The 15360-nt window shown below is 38.9% G+C and overlaps 1 protein-coding gene across 4 annotated transcripts in view; it reads right to left on the bottom strand.

The window, feature by feature from the left end:
- Window positions 1-15360, bottom strand: part of EEFSEC (eukaryotic elongation factor, selenocysteine-tRNA specific) — a 121329-nt gene that overhangs the window by 50378 nt on the left and 55591 nt on the right. For all 4 annotated transcript variants that reach the window (XM_059480422.1, XM_059480424.1, XM_059480423.1 and 1 more), the window contains one exon: window positions 5488-6129. In XM_059480422.1, coding sequence (XP_059336405.1) covers window positions 5488-6129 — 642 coding nt within the window. The remainder of the gene's footprint in view (window positions 1-5487; window positions 6130-15360) is intronic.

Here is a 15360-nt window from a genome sequence, read left to right as displayed (position 1 = left end):
GGCTTCAGAAGAGATGCACTGATAAAGATCTTGGTAACTCACCCTGCTTTCACTTCTTGCTCTTGCAACAATGTGTTTCTCCCTGGGGACACTTAGACCACACCAATATGCAAACAATTAGTAACATACTGTTATTAAGCAACAGGCATCCCTAGAAATGAAGCATTCTGGCTACTTGATGGCCTCAGTCCCCAGGAGAATGAGTAAAATGAGCAAATTCACTATCCAGCAACCCACAACACCTGTGAACAAAGTGGGATGAACAAAACCAGGACATCATGCACCATGGTTACCACCAAGTAAAGCCCAAAGAGGACGGCAAATCATGAGAAAGATACATTAAAAACTTTGAAATAGAGGGAATTAATTCTTCTAACTGAAAAAGCATCTTTATAAAGGACAAGCCCACTATGATAGGAAAGCATTCTTCTACACTTAAAATGGGAACCCATTCCAGCCAGCACATTTATATTTTTCGCTACACAAGCCTGAAAGTGCAGAAGGTGCAGCTCACATTGCAAGACAGACTTTTCCTCCTCCTTTTGTTTCCATCACAGAGCTTTGGATTTACGAGTACCCGTGACAACAGGACACTGTGGCAACCATCCTAAGATAAATCCTACTCATGCAAACATTTTCAAAACAGGCAGAATATCTGAGTCATGCAGGAAAGCATGATGCACTCCTACAGTTCACCTTTCAGTTGAAACTCTCTGCACTCAACCTGTACGTTCGTGGAAGCCGAAGAGCAAATAATGTGACAAATATAAAGGATTTATTCCAGGAACTGAGTAAGTGCTTCATGAGTCAGACTGGAATGAACCTGCAAGGCTGCATAGAGGTTAAACTCAAAGAAGGTATTTCAGAGATGGTGTTAGGATTAATCAAGTCTTTTTGCCCACAGCACTGTGAAGAGCTGAACACTGTCTCTGGAAGCACAAGACCAAGGACAACAGCTGCTGCTTAGCTTTGTCATTTGTCTCCAGCTCCAGAACAGCTGACCTGCTCCACGGCAGCAAGCACTGCCAGCACTGAATGCCAAATCAGAGGGACAAAACCTCCCTCTCACTCATTTGCCCTTTTCCACCAAGATTCCCACATCACACTCCTTAGAGCTGCACTGGAGTTCACAATAGCACTCTCTTTTACCTTTTTATCAGTACAAGCCACTTGTTGCCAGCCTAGCTTTTTCCTATTGAAAGCACATTTGTCAGGCAGCCAAGGGTTTGCAAAAATAAAACACCCAGAGGGCGACAGTCTCTGCCTCCACACAACCACACCCGAAAGATGCTCCAGACATAAACTTCCTCCCACTGAAGCTCTCCCCTCTCTCAAGTCCCCTCTGCAACAGAAAGCTGGACTAACATTTCACACTATTTTTGAAACCATGAGGTTAAGCAAATATGAACCTCTACCACTTAGAACTCTTAGTCCAAATGAAACAGCATATTTAGATTTTCCTTAAAACTTACCATACTTACACATAAAAAACCCCTCGTGGTCTAAAGTGAAATAGAGCATTCTCACATTTTCATAACAGCTCAGAAAGATCAAATGGTATAATACCAAATAAAAACCATTACTGCAGTAGAATCATGCAACATTTTCATAACCAACATGCAATCCCAGCACCTCAATTTCATGGACTAAGCTGCACCTCAGACAACACTAACTTCTCATATAGTAATTTGTCATAGAGTGAAAAAAGTATCAGTATCAATATATATTGACAGTAATATATATTCCCCTTTATTCTGCTTCTCTTGCCAAAAAATCAGTAGTGGAGGCTCAAGTGGATAAACAAGGATGCACTGCAGACAGGTAAATACAAAGATTTTGATGAGCAACAGTAGTCAAGTGTGATTCTTTCTCTCACAGAGCTCCACTCAATCTTGGCATTAGAGAAGATACCAAAAGGGAAAAGTGAGCAGTAAAAGTGCAATGACAGGGTACTTGATTTTTTGTAGAACATTTTCCACCACTTCAGCAGATGAGAAAAAACAGGAAGCTCAGGCATGAAATTTCAGTAAACTGTACTCCTCAAAGACTGTTTGCTAGCTTAAGTATGATTTTTAAAAAAATACTGTGTAGTAAATGCCATAATTTTCCATGGATTTCATTTCTATGTGAAACAGGAAAAATGTCACCTTTTCTTGTAGAGACAAAAAATGTTGGAGAATTAATATTCTTGTTTTATTAAAAAAAAAATAAACCTTACAGTGCAGAAGTGTGCCACACACAAGGGGCACACAAGAAAAATACTGTGATGCTGAAACTTAATGAATTTACAGTTCTTACTATTCCATCAGTGCTCTGAAAGTAATCAGAATAGGAACAAAAAGCCAAACCATAAATGCCTGATTTCTCCTGGGTAAACTGGTAGTTAAACTGCAGGGAATTTATTTTAATTCCAGCAGCAAGCAGGGGGGCTTGGGAGACCCCTCATCAGATTAGCAGCAATATTTTATAAATGGGCACTATTGAATTCCCCTGCATCCCAGTTTTAAGCACGTTTCTATGGTGAACCTGAGGAGGGACCTTACATGGCCCTGCCTCTGTCTCTCCCAGCCTTTCAGGAAGCTGTGAAGCTAATTTTCCCCTGCAGTATTCTCTGAAGGAAAAAGTTCACTTCTTGTGAAGGTAACATGTATTTTTTAATTATTATTATTATTTTATGCCTCCCCAGGGAAGGTGAGGAGGGGGGAGCTTCCTTGCTCAACAGAGAAAGAAATTTTCCTGTATCAGTGCCAAGAACAGACACCCTAAATCCAGCGATCCTAATCTCCAGCCATCCATCAGCAGCAGGGTGGGACCAGCTGATTCAAGTTTTCTATTAGCTGGTGACTTTGTGTACTAAAATAAGTCTCTGTACCACCCAATTGTTCCTGCTGCTGTGCTCTGCAAAGCACAGGCTCAGCCAGCAGCTCCCTCGGCCGTAAGCACTTCCCCAGCAGGGCCTTTAAACCTGGCACAATCCTCTTCCCACCAACCCTTCCAAGTCCCTGAGCACTCCTGGGGCTTCACACCATGAGCCTTTCCTGCAGTGTCTGCTCCATCATCCCTCCAGCATGCACCAGGGAAAATGCCAGCTCCAAGTACCTGCAGTATCTACCACAGGAGGCAGAATGTGGGTACAAACAAAGCTGTGATGGAAATTGTCCCTTTACAGGACCAGTTAGTATCACACACACAGTGATCAAGGCACATATAGAGGGCACACTGTGGTACAAAGGCAGGATAAAATAATAAACCTCCCTGATCTACATTTTAAAAGGCACAGGAAGATAAAATAGTTCACTTACATAGCCTAATAAATTATTCTGTTGGTCAAATATTAAATAAAGCACGTTCACTGGTTTTTGTTTAGGCCAGAAAATAAAGTATGTGTAATTGATTAATGTTATTCCACTATTTACACAGTAAAATCTAGAGCAGAATATATAAACCAGCACACAGTTTGAACATAACACTAAATAAAAACAATTAAAATTATATGACCAGGGCTAACAGCAAACTGTCAACCCCAACAGACAACTCACACAGTTGGTACTCTGCAAGTTTTTAAGTGCCAAAGATCAGTGCCAGGCACTGAGAAGAAAAATAAAAATGTGAGACCAGTTCACCTCAGTGAGAGAAAGGCATCTGTCTCCATGGCTCACACAAATTTCCATTCCCATTGTAACTGTAAGCCAGCTCTCACTGGATCCTGGCAGCACAGGCCATGCACAAGTGCATCAATCTTGAGCCAAGATAAAGACAAAAGTTTCATGAGTTCAGAAAGCTCCTGAGTGCCAGAGGAATGACAGACACACATATTTGGTCTAGAGCTTCTCTGCAGCTTAGAGCCCAGAACACTTTGGACTCCTGGTTCTAATTCAGTGTCTCCATCAGCCAGAGAGAAAGGCAGCTGGACATGTCAAACCAAGCAGACAACACACCTGCTATCAAAATTGGGAAGAGTGACTGCAGATTTTGGGTGTTTCAGATAACTCACATAAACAAAGGTAAAAATTCAGAAAGCTACAGACATCCCCCTCCTAACTACCTCCCTTTCTAGCAACACAACTGGCATTCAAAAAACCAACACAATGTCACAGGTCTGCCATTCCTTTGAAATAAAAGGCCTCCAAAATCAGAAGTGAAAATTCAAAGGAGAAAGTCATATTTTAAGAGCTAAAAATTCAATAGAAACCTCAGGAAAAAAGGGAAGAAATATGAATTAGCTATTTGATCAATTAATTTAGTGAGGCATTTCGAAGAACCTCACTAATCATGTCTTAGCAGGGATCTTCCTACTATTAAATTAGTAAAGCAGACAAACAATATTCAAGGAGTCTGCATTATATATGGCAAACACAGTATCATATGCCAAGTGTTTAGTCTCCTATAGCAAATTAAGGAGAGATATTATGCAATCCTCAACTCAGCTTCATGGAATTTTGAAAATAATGCTAAACATTTTGTTCAAACAATGAAGTTTTGAGTTAGGAAAATCAAAATTAAAAGAGTTCTTTACCCAATGTTTAATAGATCATCTATCATACCAATACAGCAACTAAACAAATGCTGAAGTTTGCATCAACTCTGTTCACTAAGGGGCAAACAATAAAGTTACTTATATATTCTACGTCTGCACCTAAACCATTCATCATGAAAAATTCCACTGTGCAATGTATCAACAAGTGATTCTCCACTGCTGACTGAAGGGTAACCAGCACCAAGGCCAAACCTATGCCAGCAATGTAACACCAACCACTACAGACAGGGCATCTCTCCAATTCTGATGGCAGAGTACAAACAAATCCCCTTTAATTCTCACTGTAGCTGCTAACTCCTCCAGAAAGCATCTCTGTTTTCTCCTACACTGAGATGGGTCAAATACAAACCCTATAGCAGATGATGATAATTATTATTACTTGTGTGACATAGAAATAACGTGCATTAGGCATGGCTGAAATTCTCCATGTCATGAACCTGATTCCAAGTTCAACATGTTATCACTTGTAAGGCATCCTGTAGGAAATTTCTTTTTGCCTACTAAAGTAAATGCCTTTATTTGTTAAAAAGTAAAGATACCAAAAAATAATTACTTGTGTTATTTGTGTTACTTAACCAAACGCTACTTTGTTTTCCACATTTTCAATGCACTACAGACTCTGTAAAATACATCAATGAAACCTGGAAGTTTTGTCACTTAGGAAGGTGCAGAAAGCCACTCTCTGAGAGGAACACACTGATCAGAGACTCTGAAAGGATCAGTGCAAAACAGCACCAAATTACTCACCATTGGATTACACTGAATAAACCAGTCACTTTAAACAGTGATTTCAGTTTGCAAGCAGACCAGATGTAATACACTGGGTAATACAAAAATTAGAAAAACCTGTGTAAGGGCTCTGGAAAATAGCAGTGACAATTCTTTAGTCCACCAACATGTAAAGGACAAATATTTCCAATTTCCATATATAGCACAGAGAGACGCCTTACCCTTTCCACCTGTCCTTCTTTGTGCTTCTGTTTGTAGACTTTCAGCTTTGGAAGGAAAGTCTCTGTGTAGTTCTTGTCTTCCATGCCTTGGAGCAGCACCCCATGGAATGCCAGCCTGCAGGTATTGGCATGAATATCTGTATCCAGCTTGGAGCCAATCACAAGGCACAGTTTAGGACAAGTGACTGGTTTTTCAAACTCCAGCAAAGCCCACTGTTGTTTTGGGAGCTGAACTTCTCCTGCCTGGTCATTTTCTTTGTTCTCCTCTGAAGAAACCGAGTCCTTGGACAAATATTGCTCTTGATAAAGATAATCTTTTTCAAAATCAAACACATTTTCTTGAATTTCTTCATTGAAGTTAGCAGGGGCAGGACTGAAAAACATCACTCTTCCCATCACTGTCTCATGGCCGACCGTGATGTGGAACTTGGCCTTAGTCTGAAGAGCTCCTCGGAAATACTGAATTTTCTTCAAGGAAATGATGGCAGCATGGATGGTGTGAAGTGAATCTGGGGTGCAAATCAGGCCTCGTTCCAGCAGCCTGGGATCAAACTGGGTCACACAGACACCCACCCTGTCACCCTGCATTGCGTAAGTCACAGGAGTATGGAACATCTGCATGGACTTGACCTTCTTTGTCACCTATGGATGAAAGGGCAACAAAAAGAATGAAACAATTAATTGCACATGAGTGCATCATAAGCACTCATACGCTCATGTCACATGATATCTGCTTATATTGTGATGTACAGCCACATGACACCCTCCTGTCTTGCAAGACAACTGACCTTCTAGAAGAGTCCACAAATCAAAAAGTAGAAGAACTCCATCATTTAAAATTACCACCAGCTTACTCTTCTTCTCTTCATGAGACTGAGGACTATCATGACCCCAACTGTTGATATTTACATCATCTGTGCTGCAGTACCCACAATACTATCTGCAAATAATCAGATATACCCACACTGGGGAATAGCTTAAATATACTCCCTTAAGCATCTGCAGCATCAAAAATTTAGCACTACAATACCCATTCATGCACCTATGTGTCTGCTTTCCCACCCCTTCCATGAAAAACCTTTCACACACTTCTCTGGCATGCTTGAATAAACTGTAAAATGTGCAGAGCAAAAAAAAAACATATTTGCACAGCACCAAGCACAATGAACTCATGAACCATCACTACAAAATCATCAGTAATACAAAAGCCCACCCATTCCTGGTCTATAATATTCCATAGACTAAAAAAGAAAAGCCTCAAAGCCTTCCTAGGAAGATTGGAATGTTCATGAACATACAGCTAGCACTGCTGTCACTAAAAGGTGGGGCTTCATATTTCAGGAATATCATAGGAAAAGTGAAACATCAATCACTACTTTTATTACAATTTCCCAGGTGCTATCAAATTTTGGCCTTAATGAGCTTGCTATTGTATTACTTATTTCAAGGAGAGAAGAAGAATGAAATCAACTTTTAAAGATCAGTCTAGGCTCAGCTTGATCAGAGTAAACTGGTTTAGTTTAACAAGGATTCATTTTTGGTTTTTTCCTTTTTCAGTTCAGCAAATCTTCACCCTTAGTAAGTACCCCCATCCCCTCAAGTTGAATGTAACCAAAAGTTTTTTCTGGCAATATGTTTATGGTGCCACCTGTTGTATTCCTACTAATGATGGATGCTTCTATAGGTAACCCCTCTGCTTCAAGTCTCTACATCAGATAGCTTTTAATACTGAAATTTTATCTTTGGCAATAAAAAAAACTATCTCCTAAATAAATATCATGTACTTGGACAAAAGTCCTTAGTACAGAAAAGTAATACACAGCATTTTTGAAGGGCTGAAACCTCAACACTCAGATCCAAGAACTCAAGTCTTCATGAGAATGCTCAATTCCAGAGATAATTTTTTTAGTATGCTTTTATCTACATGCAATAGATTATACTGTGAATGTGTACAGAACAACAACATTGCCAGGACAGATCTCAACTCTCAGCATAATTTCTTCTTCCATCTCCCTTTACTTATCATCAATTCTACAGCTATCAAAAAGGCTCATGCCAAATGCTACTGTGCAACTCTCACCATTCAAGCTTTTACTTTCTTGCTCAGCTGGAACTATTCTCAAATCAATTTCCAACCACCCCATGTCCCTTGGTAGCCCATCTTCTAATCCCAGCCCACTCATTTATCTTCTAACTCCTGAAAAAACCCATAAAATATGCAAGCACTGATGAGGAGAATTCCAAACCAAAGGACTGGACTCAGCAGAGCTGGGCTTCATCCTCAGATGTCACACAGCTTCAGAGCACAGCATTTAGGCTGGACAATTCAGAACAGTCTAGGCGACTTAATTATCTTCATCACAGAGCTATTTACTCAGTAATTCATAATACTGAATGTATCAGCTGTTTTCTGCATGTTAGCTGCAACACAAGTGGAAACAAAATGATGTTTTTCACATTCCCTTTTTCCACAAAGCCTGCTGCCCTGTATGGAGGACATCTCACTTGGCTCCAAATAATCTGTCTATGCCTATTCCCAACATCACCTGACCCAGAGGGGAACAAATTGCAGAAAATTAGATCAAAATAGAAGAGCAGATGAAAAGTCTATTGGCTGAACTAAAATCTTCAGTAACTGAAATATAAAGAAGTCTCCAAATAAGTCAGCAAAAAATGGTCACAGGCAATACACACAAAGCTCTTAAAAAACCCCAGAAAATACAGCAGCTACATGCCTTCTGGAAAACAACCAAAATCTTGTATTCCTTTTGGAAATCATAATTATACAAATAACAATACCCATGAGCTTCACCACTATGAATATTGTTTGGGTTCCCTGAGCCTCTGGCTGCTAACCAAAACCAAAAGAAACACTCTGTTACAGATTATAATGTTATTACTACAACATTTTTCAAATCAAATGCCACATCAATGCCTGTGAATTCTTGAAGAATCCACAAAATATTATGAGAAAGGAGATCAAGAGGTATGTTCAGGTAAGTGAAAAAACTCTCACTAAAAATGCCTGAACCACAGTAGTTTGTTAAGATACTAACTAATGTCAAAACAGACTTAAAAGGCCATTGTAAATACTTGGTAGTTTAAGTTTAAAGCATTTTTGTACTCAAATAAACATTCATTACCCCTTTAGTTAAACCTCCTCAACAATATGAACCAAACAGATACATTGGAGAGAAACAATTCGGCATTTACCTCCAGCTTTCTGCTGACTTCCAAGATTGTATTTTAAAGGCTGGAAGCAGAGGGGCTTGAATCAAACCTTTCCCAAACCCTTCCTTCTTTCACCCACTACCCCTCCCTCTCCAGTTTCAACCATTTTTATGGTTGCCTCATTCTTATATAGGACTTCAAGAAGAAAAATGAAACATTAAAACCCAAGGTTTTCTAAACATAAGTGTTTCAATGACATTACAAGCACTACAAGAATGAATCTATAGCATGAAAAGTACCAGCCCAAACAATTTTGAAAGACTTTTGTGATTTCACATGTGATAATACCAACAGTGAATCTTTCCTCTTCTACAACCATGGATGGGGTCAATAAACTGGCAAAAACTAAGGAATCTTCCAGTACTGTCACTCCTCAAAACAGAATTGGAACCAGAAGATGCAGAAGAGATCTGTCTAGCTTTCTATTTTAAATGAAGTCACAAAGACTTTATTAGTAGTATTCCAGATTACAATATTATTTTTTAGCAATTACCCACCTAAACAGATGAATGAAAGTATTAGAAAAACAGTCTATGGATATTAATCTGAAATATCTTTTACAGACTTTAGATAACATTTAAAACTAAAAATTGTGATTAGAAAACAGAGTTGTGTGCATATACTCAGAACACATAGTGGCTTTTAATTAGGCATCCATGAAACTTTCCTATGTTATGCCTACTCTCTCCTCTTAAATTAGCTCAAATGATTAGGCACATCTGACATGCAGCTCATAGACAGTGATCAGAAGGAGAATGAACAAGTACTTTTCAAATATTCACTTCACATGATTAACCTTTTTTCATTGTGATTTACAGTTCTCAACCATAACATACAAAGCTGGATTGTATCAGAATATAACTGTGTTCTGCCAAAATCCTCAGTTCATCTACATTAAACAATACACAGTTGTAAAGCATCACTTCCTGTGACAAAAAGTCTGCTGTAATTCCTGTGTGCAAGATAAACACTGTAGTGGAGTATGGACACAAAAGTATTTCCCAGTGTTGAATGAAGCTCCTACATTTGCTCGTGGTCTTCAGTTTCAAATGCCAGTTCAAGAACAGTTTGGATCCTCGCTAATTCTCTTTCAGAAAACATTAGCCTACTAATTGAAAACACACTGAAAATTTGCAGAATCGTGTAAAGATCCACCCGCCCCTGTCCCCCCCCCCCAACAAAGCAGGTTATCTGTGCTGGCCCAAACTCTCTCCCAGGAGGGAATTGTGACTGTGCCCACGCAGAGCTCTCAGAATCACCTGGTTTCCTTTTAGCTGGGTCTGGCTTTGACACAGGTCTGCTTGTCCTCAGGCACAGTAGGAAATGCCATTGCATCACTCAGCCTACTGAGAATCACCACTTCATGCTCATCTATCCAGTACCCTGCAAATTATTTGATCAGCCCATCTATATTGGCTCTAATTGGTATCTATTATTGTATCTGAAGTTTCCATAAGCCTATCAGAGAAAGAACACATCCAAGGCCATTTCTTTTTTCCCCTCCTGTTCTCAGTGCCAGAACTGTCAGAGGAGCACACAGCAGAGCACCTTAACTGACCACAACTTCTGTTCCAAGAGCATAATGTTTGTAGAAACTGGAATCTGACCAGAACACAGAGTGTGACTGGGGGGTGGATTAGATCACCCAAAGTGAGTTGGAGTTGCTTCTCCTCCAAAAGGTCAGACATGGAACCAGCAGAGAAGTGAATCAGGGAGTTGGTCTGCACCTACTGTATCAAATAACAAGAGCCAGAGTAGCTTTAAATCACTGATTTCCTGTTTGCTGAGCAGCCCATGAACATCAGTACAGTATTTCATTCCATTTCACTCTGATCCTGACTGACAGAGACATTTGCCCATGGTTTAAAATACTCCAAATGTAGGGTTTTTCTTCAAGAGGCTCAAATACATAAGTAACATCCATCTTTATTTTGTCTGGCCTTTAAAATACAAACCCAGAAGCATTGAAAAGGGTGCAACTGACCCCCAGTATTAGATTTGTTTCTCTTATGCATATCTAGTTTCCCTATGTAAGGGATCCCTACAAGCTATAACAGAGTTCTAAGCTTTCACATATTTTCTTTAGCTTTACAGCAATGGATTTTTCAAGTTGGGAGTTGGGGCTGGATCATTCAGTCCACCCATCCACCACTAGAATGAGGTAAAATACTTCTACTGTTGTCCTGAGCAACAGGAATTTGTAACCGAGACCAGCTATGACAAATATCTTTGGCATTTTTTTGCATTTATTTCAAGCATCCTATTTTAGTTCTCAAAATTCTGTCCGGAAAACAACTTCTATCTTCTGTCCTCCATTAAAATTACCCAAGGCCCATTTTAGCAATCCACTCAAAGTGGGAAAATTAGGCCTTCAGACACAGAAAGTGAACATTATTGAGTGCAACTTTAAAGTGAAAGGCTTTACTGCTTGTGAACTATGTAGGTAAACATGGAGAACATGGATACCATTACAAAACCTGTCACAAACTTTGCTAAGAAAATCACTCACATTTTGTTTTCTTGTGGCACAGGGGACTTGACTGTATATCAACATATAAATCAAGAGCCACATGTTGAAATCTTACATCATTTGCAGAGATTTGCTTCCTGTTTTAAATTTTAGTTTGCATAATCACATTAATGTTCCTAAAGCATTATGTAAAAAGCCATAAAAAGGGTGAGAAAGAAGTTTGTATTCAAATGCAGATTGAAAAACACAAAAAAGAAATCAAAAGCACCCAAACAGTTCAGCCCTTGAGATAAACAAATGTATCCAATATATGAGAACTTGTTATTTTAAGACCAAAGGAAAAGCCCACTAAGATTTTCAAAGCAGTTTACTATAGACTAATAGAAAACAGGATACAGAAGAAGTCCACTAATGACTTTTTGCACTGATATGTCAGACCTTTTTTTCCTTTATTTATCCAACTTCCATTAAGTTATCAGCCATATGCCATTGCTCATAGCTTCTTTAGATAAAATCCTAGCCATCCTGCTGCCTCTCAATGCTGTGAGTGCATCTTTCTGATATGAGATACAGCAACCAGGCTTCCCTGTAATGCTGATGAGAAACTGCAAAGTTAAAATAATTAGTCTCAATAATATGTTAGAGAAAATACTGATTATGAGTGCAGTATTATAAAAGGAGGATTGCATATGCAGTATAAAAAATTACCCCACTTCAAATAGTGAGGACTCCAAGAAGTTTCAAGATAAAAATCACACTTCACAGCCCATCCACTAAGAGCTGCATCTTTAAACTTACATTGAAAAAGGAACTAAAATTAAGACAGCATCATTTCAACCCTTTAAAGGTTTAAAAATACATCAAGCACAAGCCTGCCTGAATCAGTGCCCTAGCAAGAAAAACCCTCTCTCTCCAGAAGTCCCAGCTGGCCATACCTTGTAGCAAAGTGCCAAATGCATGAAACACCACCTCAGAATCATCCAGAAGTGCATCTTTATAAGCAGAAGGGGAGCAGCAAACTCCCAAGTGCATCACCAAAATGCAATATCAGTGCATCAAGCACCAATCCCATACCTGCTGCTTTTCAAAGCAAGAGCCTTCCTCCGTGTTGATCTACTACAAACTCAAATAAAGAATAAGGTATCTCACCTTCTCTCTTCCAGTATCCTCTCTTGGTGGCCAGAAGGTACCAAACTACACTGGCCTCTAATCTGAAAGGCCACGAAGACTGAAAATTTTTAGTTTTTAGTCAGCCTGTGTTTAAGCAAAGCAAAGCTCCAATTCAAACATAAAACTGCTCCTTCCACATAAGCAGATATCTTTATAAATTCTCTTCTAAACACAAAGAATGTTGAATTCTTTGCTTTATGAGGGATGGCAAAGCCAAATCCCATAAATAAGCAAGCAGCCATATATTTAGTGAAGCTGGCAAACCACTCCTGCTCAAAAGCATTAAAAGGACATACAGGATATGAAGGCACAAGAGAGCAACAATGAACCATCAGAAATAAAAAGTCACATCCTCCACTGAAGTTAAAAAAATCTTTTGTTTTAAGAAATAATGTAGGAAGTATTTTCTAGATTCTCTAAGATGCCTTTGTGGTTCACGCAGTAAATAGTTAGCTACAAAATTTTAACCAGGATTTCAAAACAGCATAAAATGGAGATAAAACAGGCGGTGTCAATAACACAAGAGCTGTCAATAACACATCATTGAACAGCAAATCACACAATGCAGCCTCTGCCCACTGCTCAGGTTGTGGAGACCTTTCTCTTCTGAGCCTACATCACAGGAGGAGCAGCTAGGACCAGCTACAAAGAGTAGAAACCTCCAAGAGTCAGAAATAATTCCAAGTGTGTTGTGGGTTCCAGCAAGATCATGGGGCTTACTAGCAATTATCTGAAAGACCTTGAATACTTCTAGATTCTATTATTTCTGCATGGCCTCACCTCTATGTGGGAAAGAAATATAGCATCTGGAGAAAAAAAATATTTCATATTGAATGATTTTTTTAACTCTAATTTTTTTTAAAGTGAGTTTTATAAAGGCATTCACCATAAGACCACTGTGGTGCTTATGTAACACCCCACATATACTATAAGATTATATTTAATATATTCTCCTTCTGGATAAAATAACACCAGAGCCTGAAGAGTCTGCACTGCAACACTGGAATAAAGCAATATAAAAAGGGATACTAAAATCCATTTGGGTTATTCCCTTTCCCAGCATCTGAAATATGACTATGCACCCAATATATAAAGAAGCAGGTCAGTGACCTTACTCTCATGCAACTCCAATACCATAATTTTAATTTATATTACATGTATGCTATATTCATGCAGACAGCCAAAAATCAAAGATTAAGATTGTTCAGGTAAACTTAAGTGACCTTCTGTGCTTAAGCAGTCTCTTCTAGCCTTTAAACATATAAACCCAAATTTTTTTCAACAGAACCTAATCTATCCCATGTACAGGCTGGACAAATCTCACTGAATAAAAAAATCCTGTCCTCTGTTTATTTTCTTCTCATGACTGAACTGCCCAGAATTCATTATTTACTGTAAACCATCAAATTCCCTCTGTATTACATGTAGGCTATCTTACTGGAGTATTTATTTGGTAAACTCCAGCAATCTTGTCACCCTTGTGATGTAACATGGCATTACGCCTCACTGCAGATAAATTCAACTGCATCATTTGTCACAACTCAAATTCTCAAGAAAAAAACAAACCCAACAATGTCCACTTTTTAAGAGGAAAAGGCCAACTTATTATAAGAATTATAATGATTTATTAAAGAATTATTATAACTTCATAGCAATCTTCCTCATCCACAGCAAAGTTTCCAGTAAACATAACCATTTCAGACAACTTTTAACTCACACCAACCCCCCCAGCCCATCCCATCCCTCCCCAAATGCCACATGAGAACGTTGTTGTGAGAGATGCTGTCCTAACCCCACTCAGGTCATGACTCCTCCTGTCTCTGTTCTGCCCCAGAAGGCAACCAGGCTGCTCAAGCACCTTGCAGCATTTCCCAGTAACACAAGTTCTTAAAGAACTCTTGGGATCCCACCCCTCGCCTCTGCCAAGCTCCACTGCACTTTCATTTTCTCTCTGCTTTGCCCCTTCCAGATTTGGGTTAATCTTTTCACACAGGAGAGGATCACCTCCCATTTTGGTCCTCTGGCCAAAAGAGCCCAACAGCCACACACAACAAATGTCTGGCAGGTAGGGAATACATCCCTGGACCCCTGGATCTGTGGAAGGATGCAGAAGGCAGACACCTACCATAATCCTTTCATCTCAAAATGACTAAAATATCTCAGGGTTTTGGGTTTTTTCGTTTGTTGGTTTGTTTTTAACAAGAATGGAATATTATGATGTCAAGCATCCGAAATTAAGTGGTACTGTTTGTGCCACCTACCACCACAGATGACTAGGTAAGCATTTTAAAAGCACAGTATACTGCCAATGAGTTGAGGTAGCAAGTATCAATGCAGGGAATGTCAGACCCATAGTAAAACTATGACACAGAAGCAGCTTAACATTTACATTCCAATTAAAATTTCTGCAACTTATCAAAAATATTTCAATAAAACATTTTTCAAAGAGAAAACAAGTCAAAACCAATGCAAAATTATAGGTTAAAGAAAGGTTGTCTGGAATTTTCTTCTTCCAACACAACAAACTGAATTTTTTTTAAATAGATTTAGGTTTAGAACAATAATAATACTTTTATCTGAAGACTTCAAAGTCACATGCAAAAAAATATATCACAGTAAACACAGGGTTGAAGGTTTTATAGAATTTGTACTGGCTTTTTTCCCCCCTTCTTCTTTAAAAGAAATTTGTTTACTACCAGTCTTTGAAAAGCATAAAAGGGAGGAAACTATAGGGAAAAGAAGTAAAACTTTAACATGTAAGGAACATTTGGAGCTTTGTGAGAAGGCTGGTTTTGACAGAATATGCGACATGTAGCCCAATGTGAGTAATATTAGATCTCAAATAAAAATCAGCCCATGAATATACATAATCCAAAAGGTAATTCTCCCAATCTCTAAAATGTAATGGAGCCACTCTAGATCACTGAGGCATGAATATTTACCGTATTCAGGCTTTACTGCTCTCGATCTGGGTTCAATTTTGCAAATTAAAATGAAGGCTC

This window comes from Ammospiza nelsoni, chromosome 11, assembly GCF_027579445.1.
Source record: "Ammospiza nelsoni isolate bAmmNel1 chromosome 11, bAmmNel1.pri, whole genome shotgun sequence".
NCBI classification, from domain to species: domain Eukaryota; kingdom Metazoa; phylum Chordata; class Aves; order Passeriformes; family Passerellidae; genus Ammospiza; species Ammospiza nelsoni.
The sequence above is the reverse complement of the archived record's forward strand: the minus strand, read 5'-3'. Positions and strand labels throughout refer to the sequence as shown.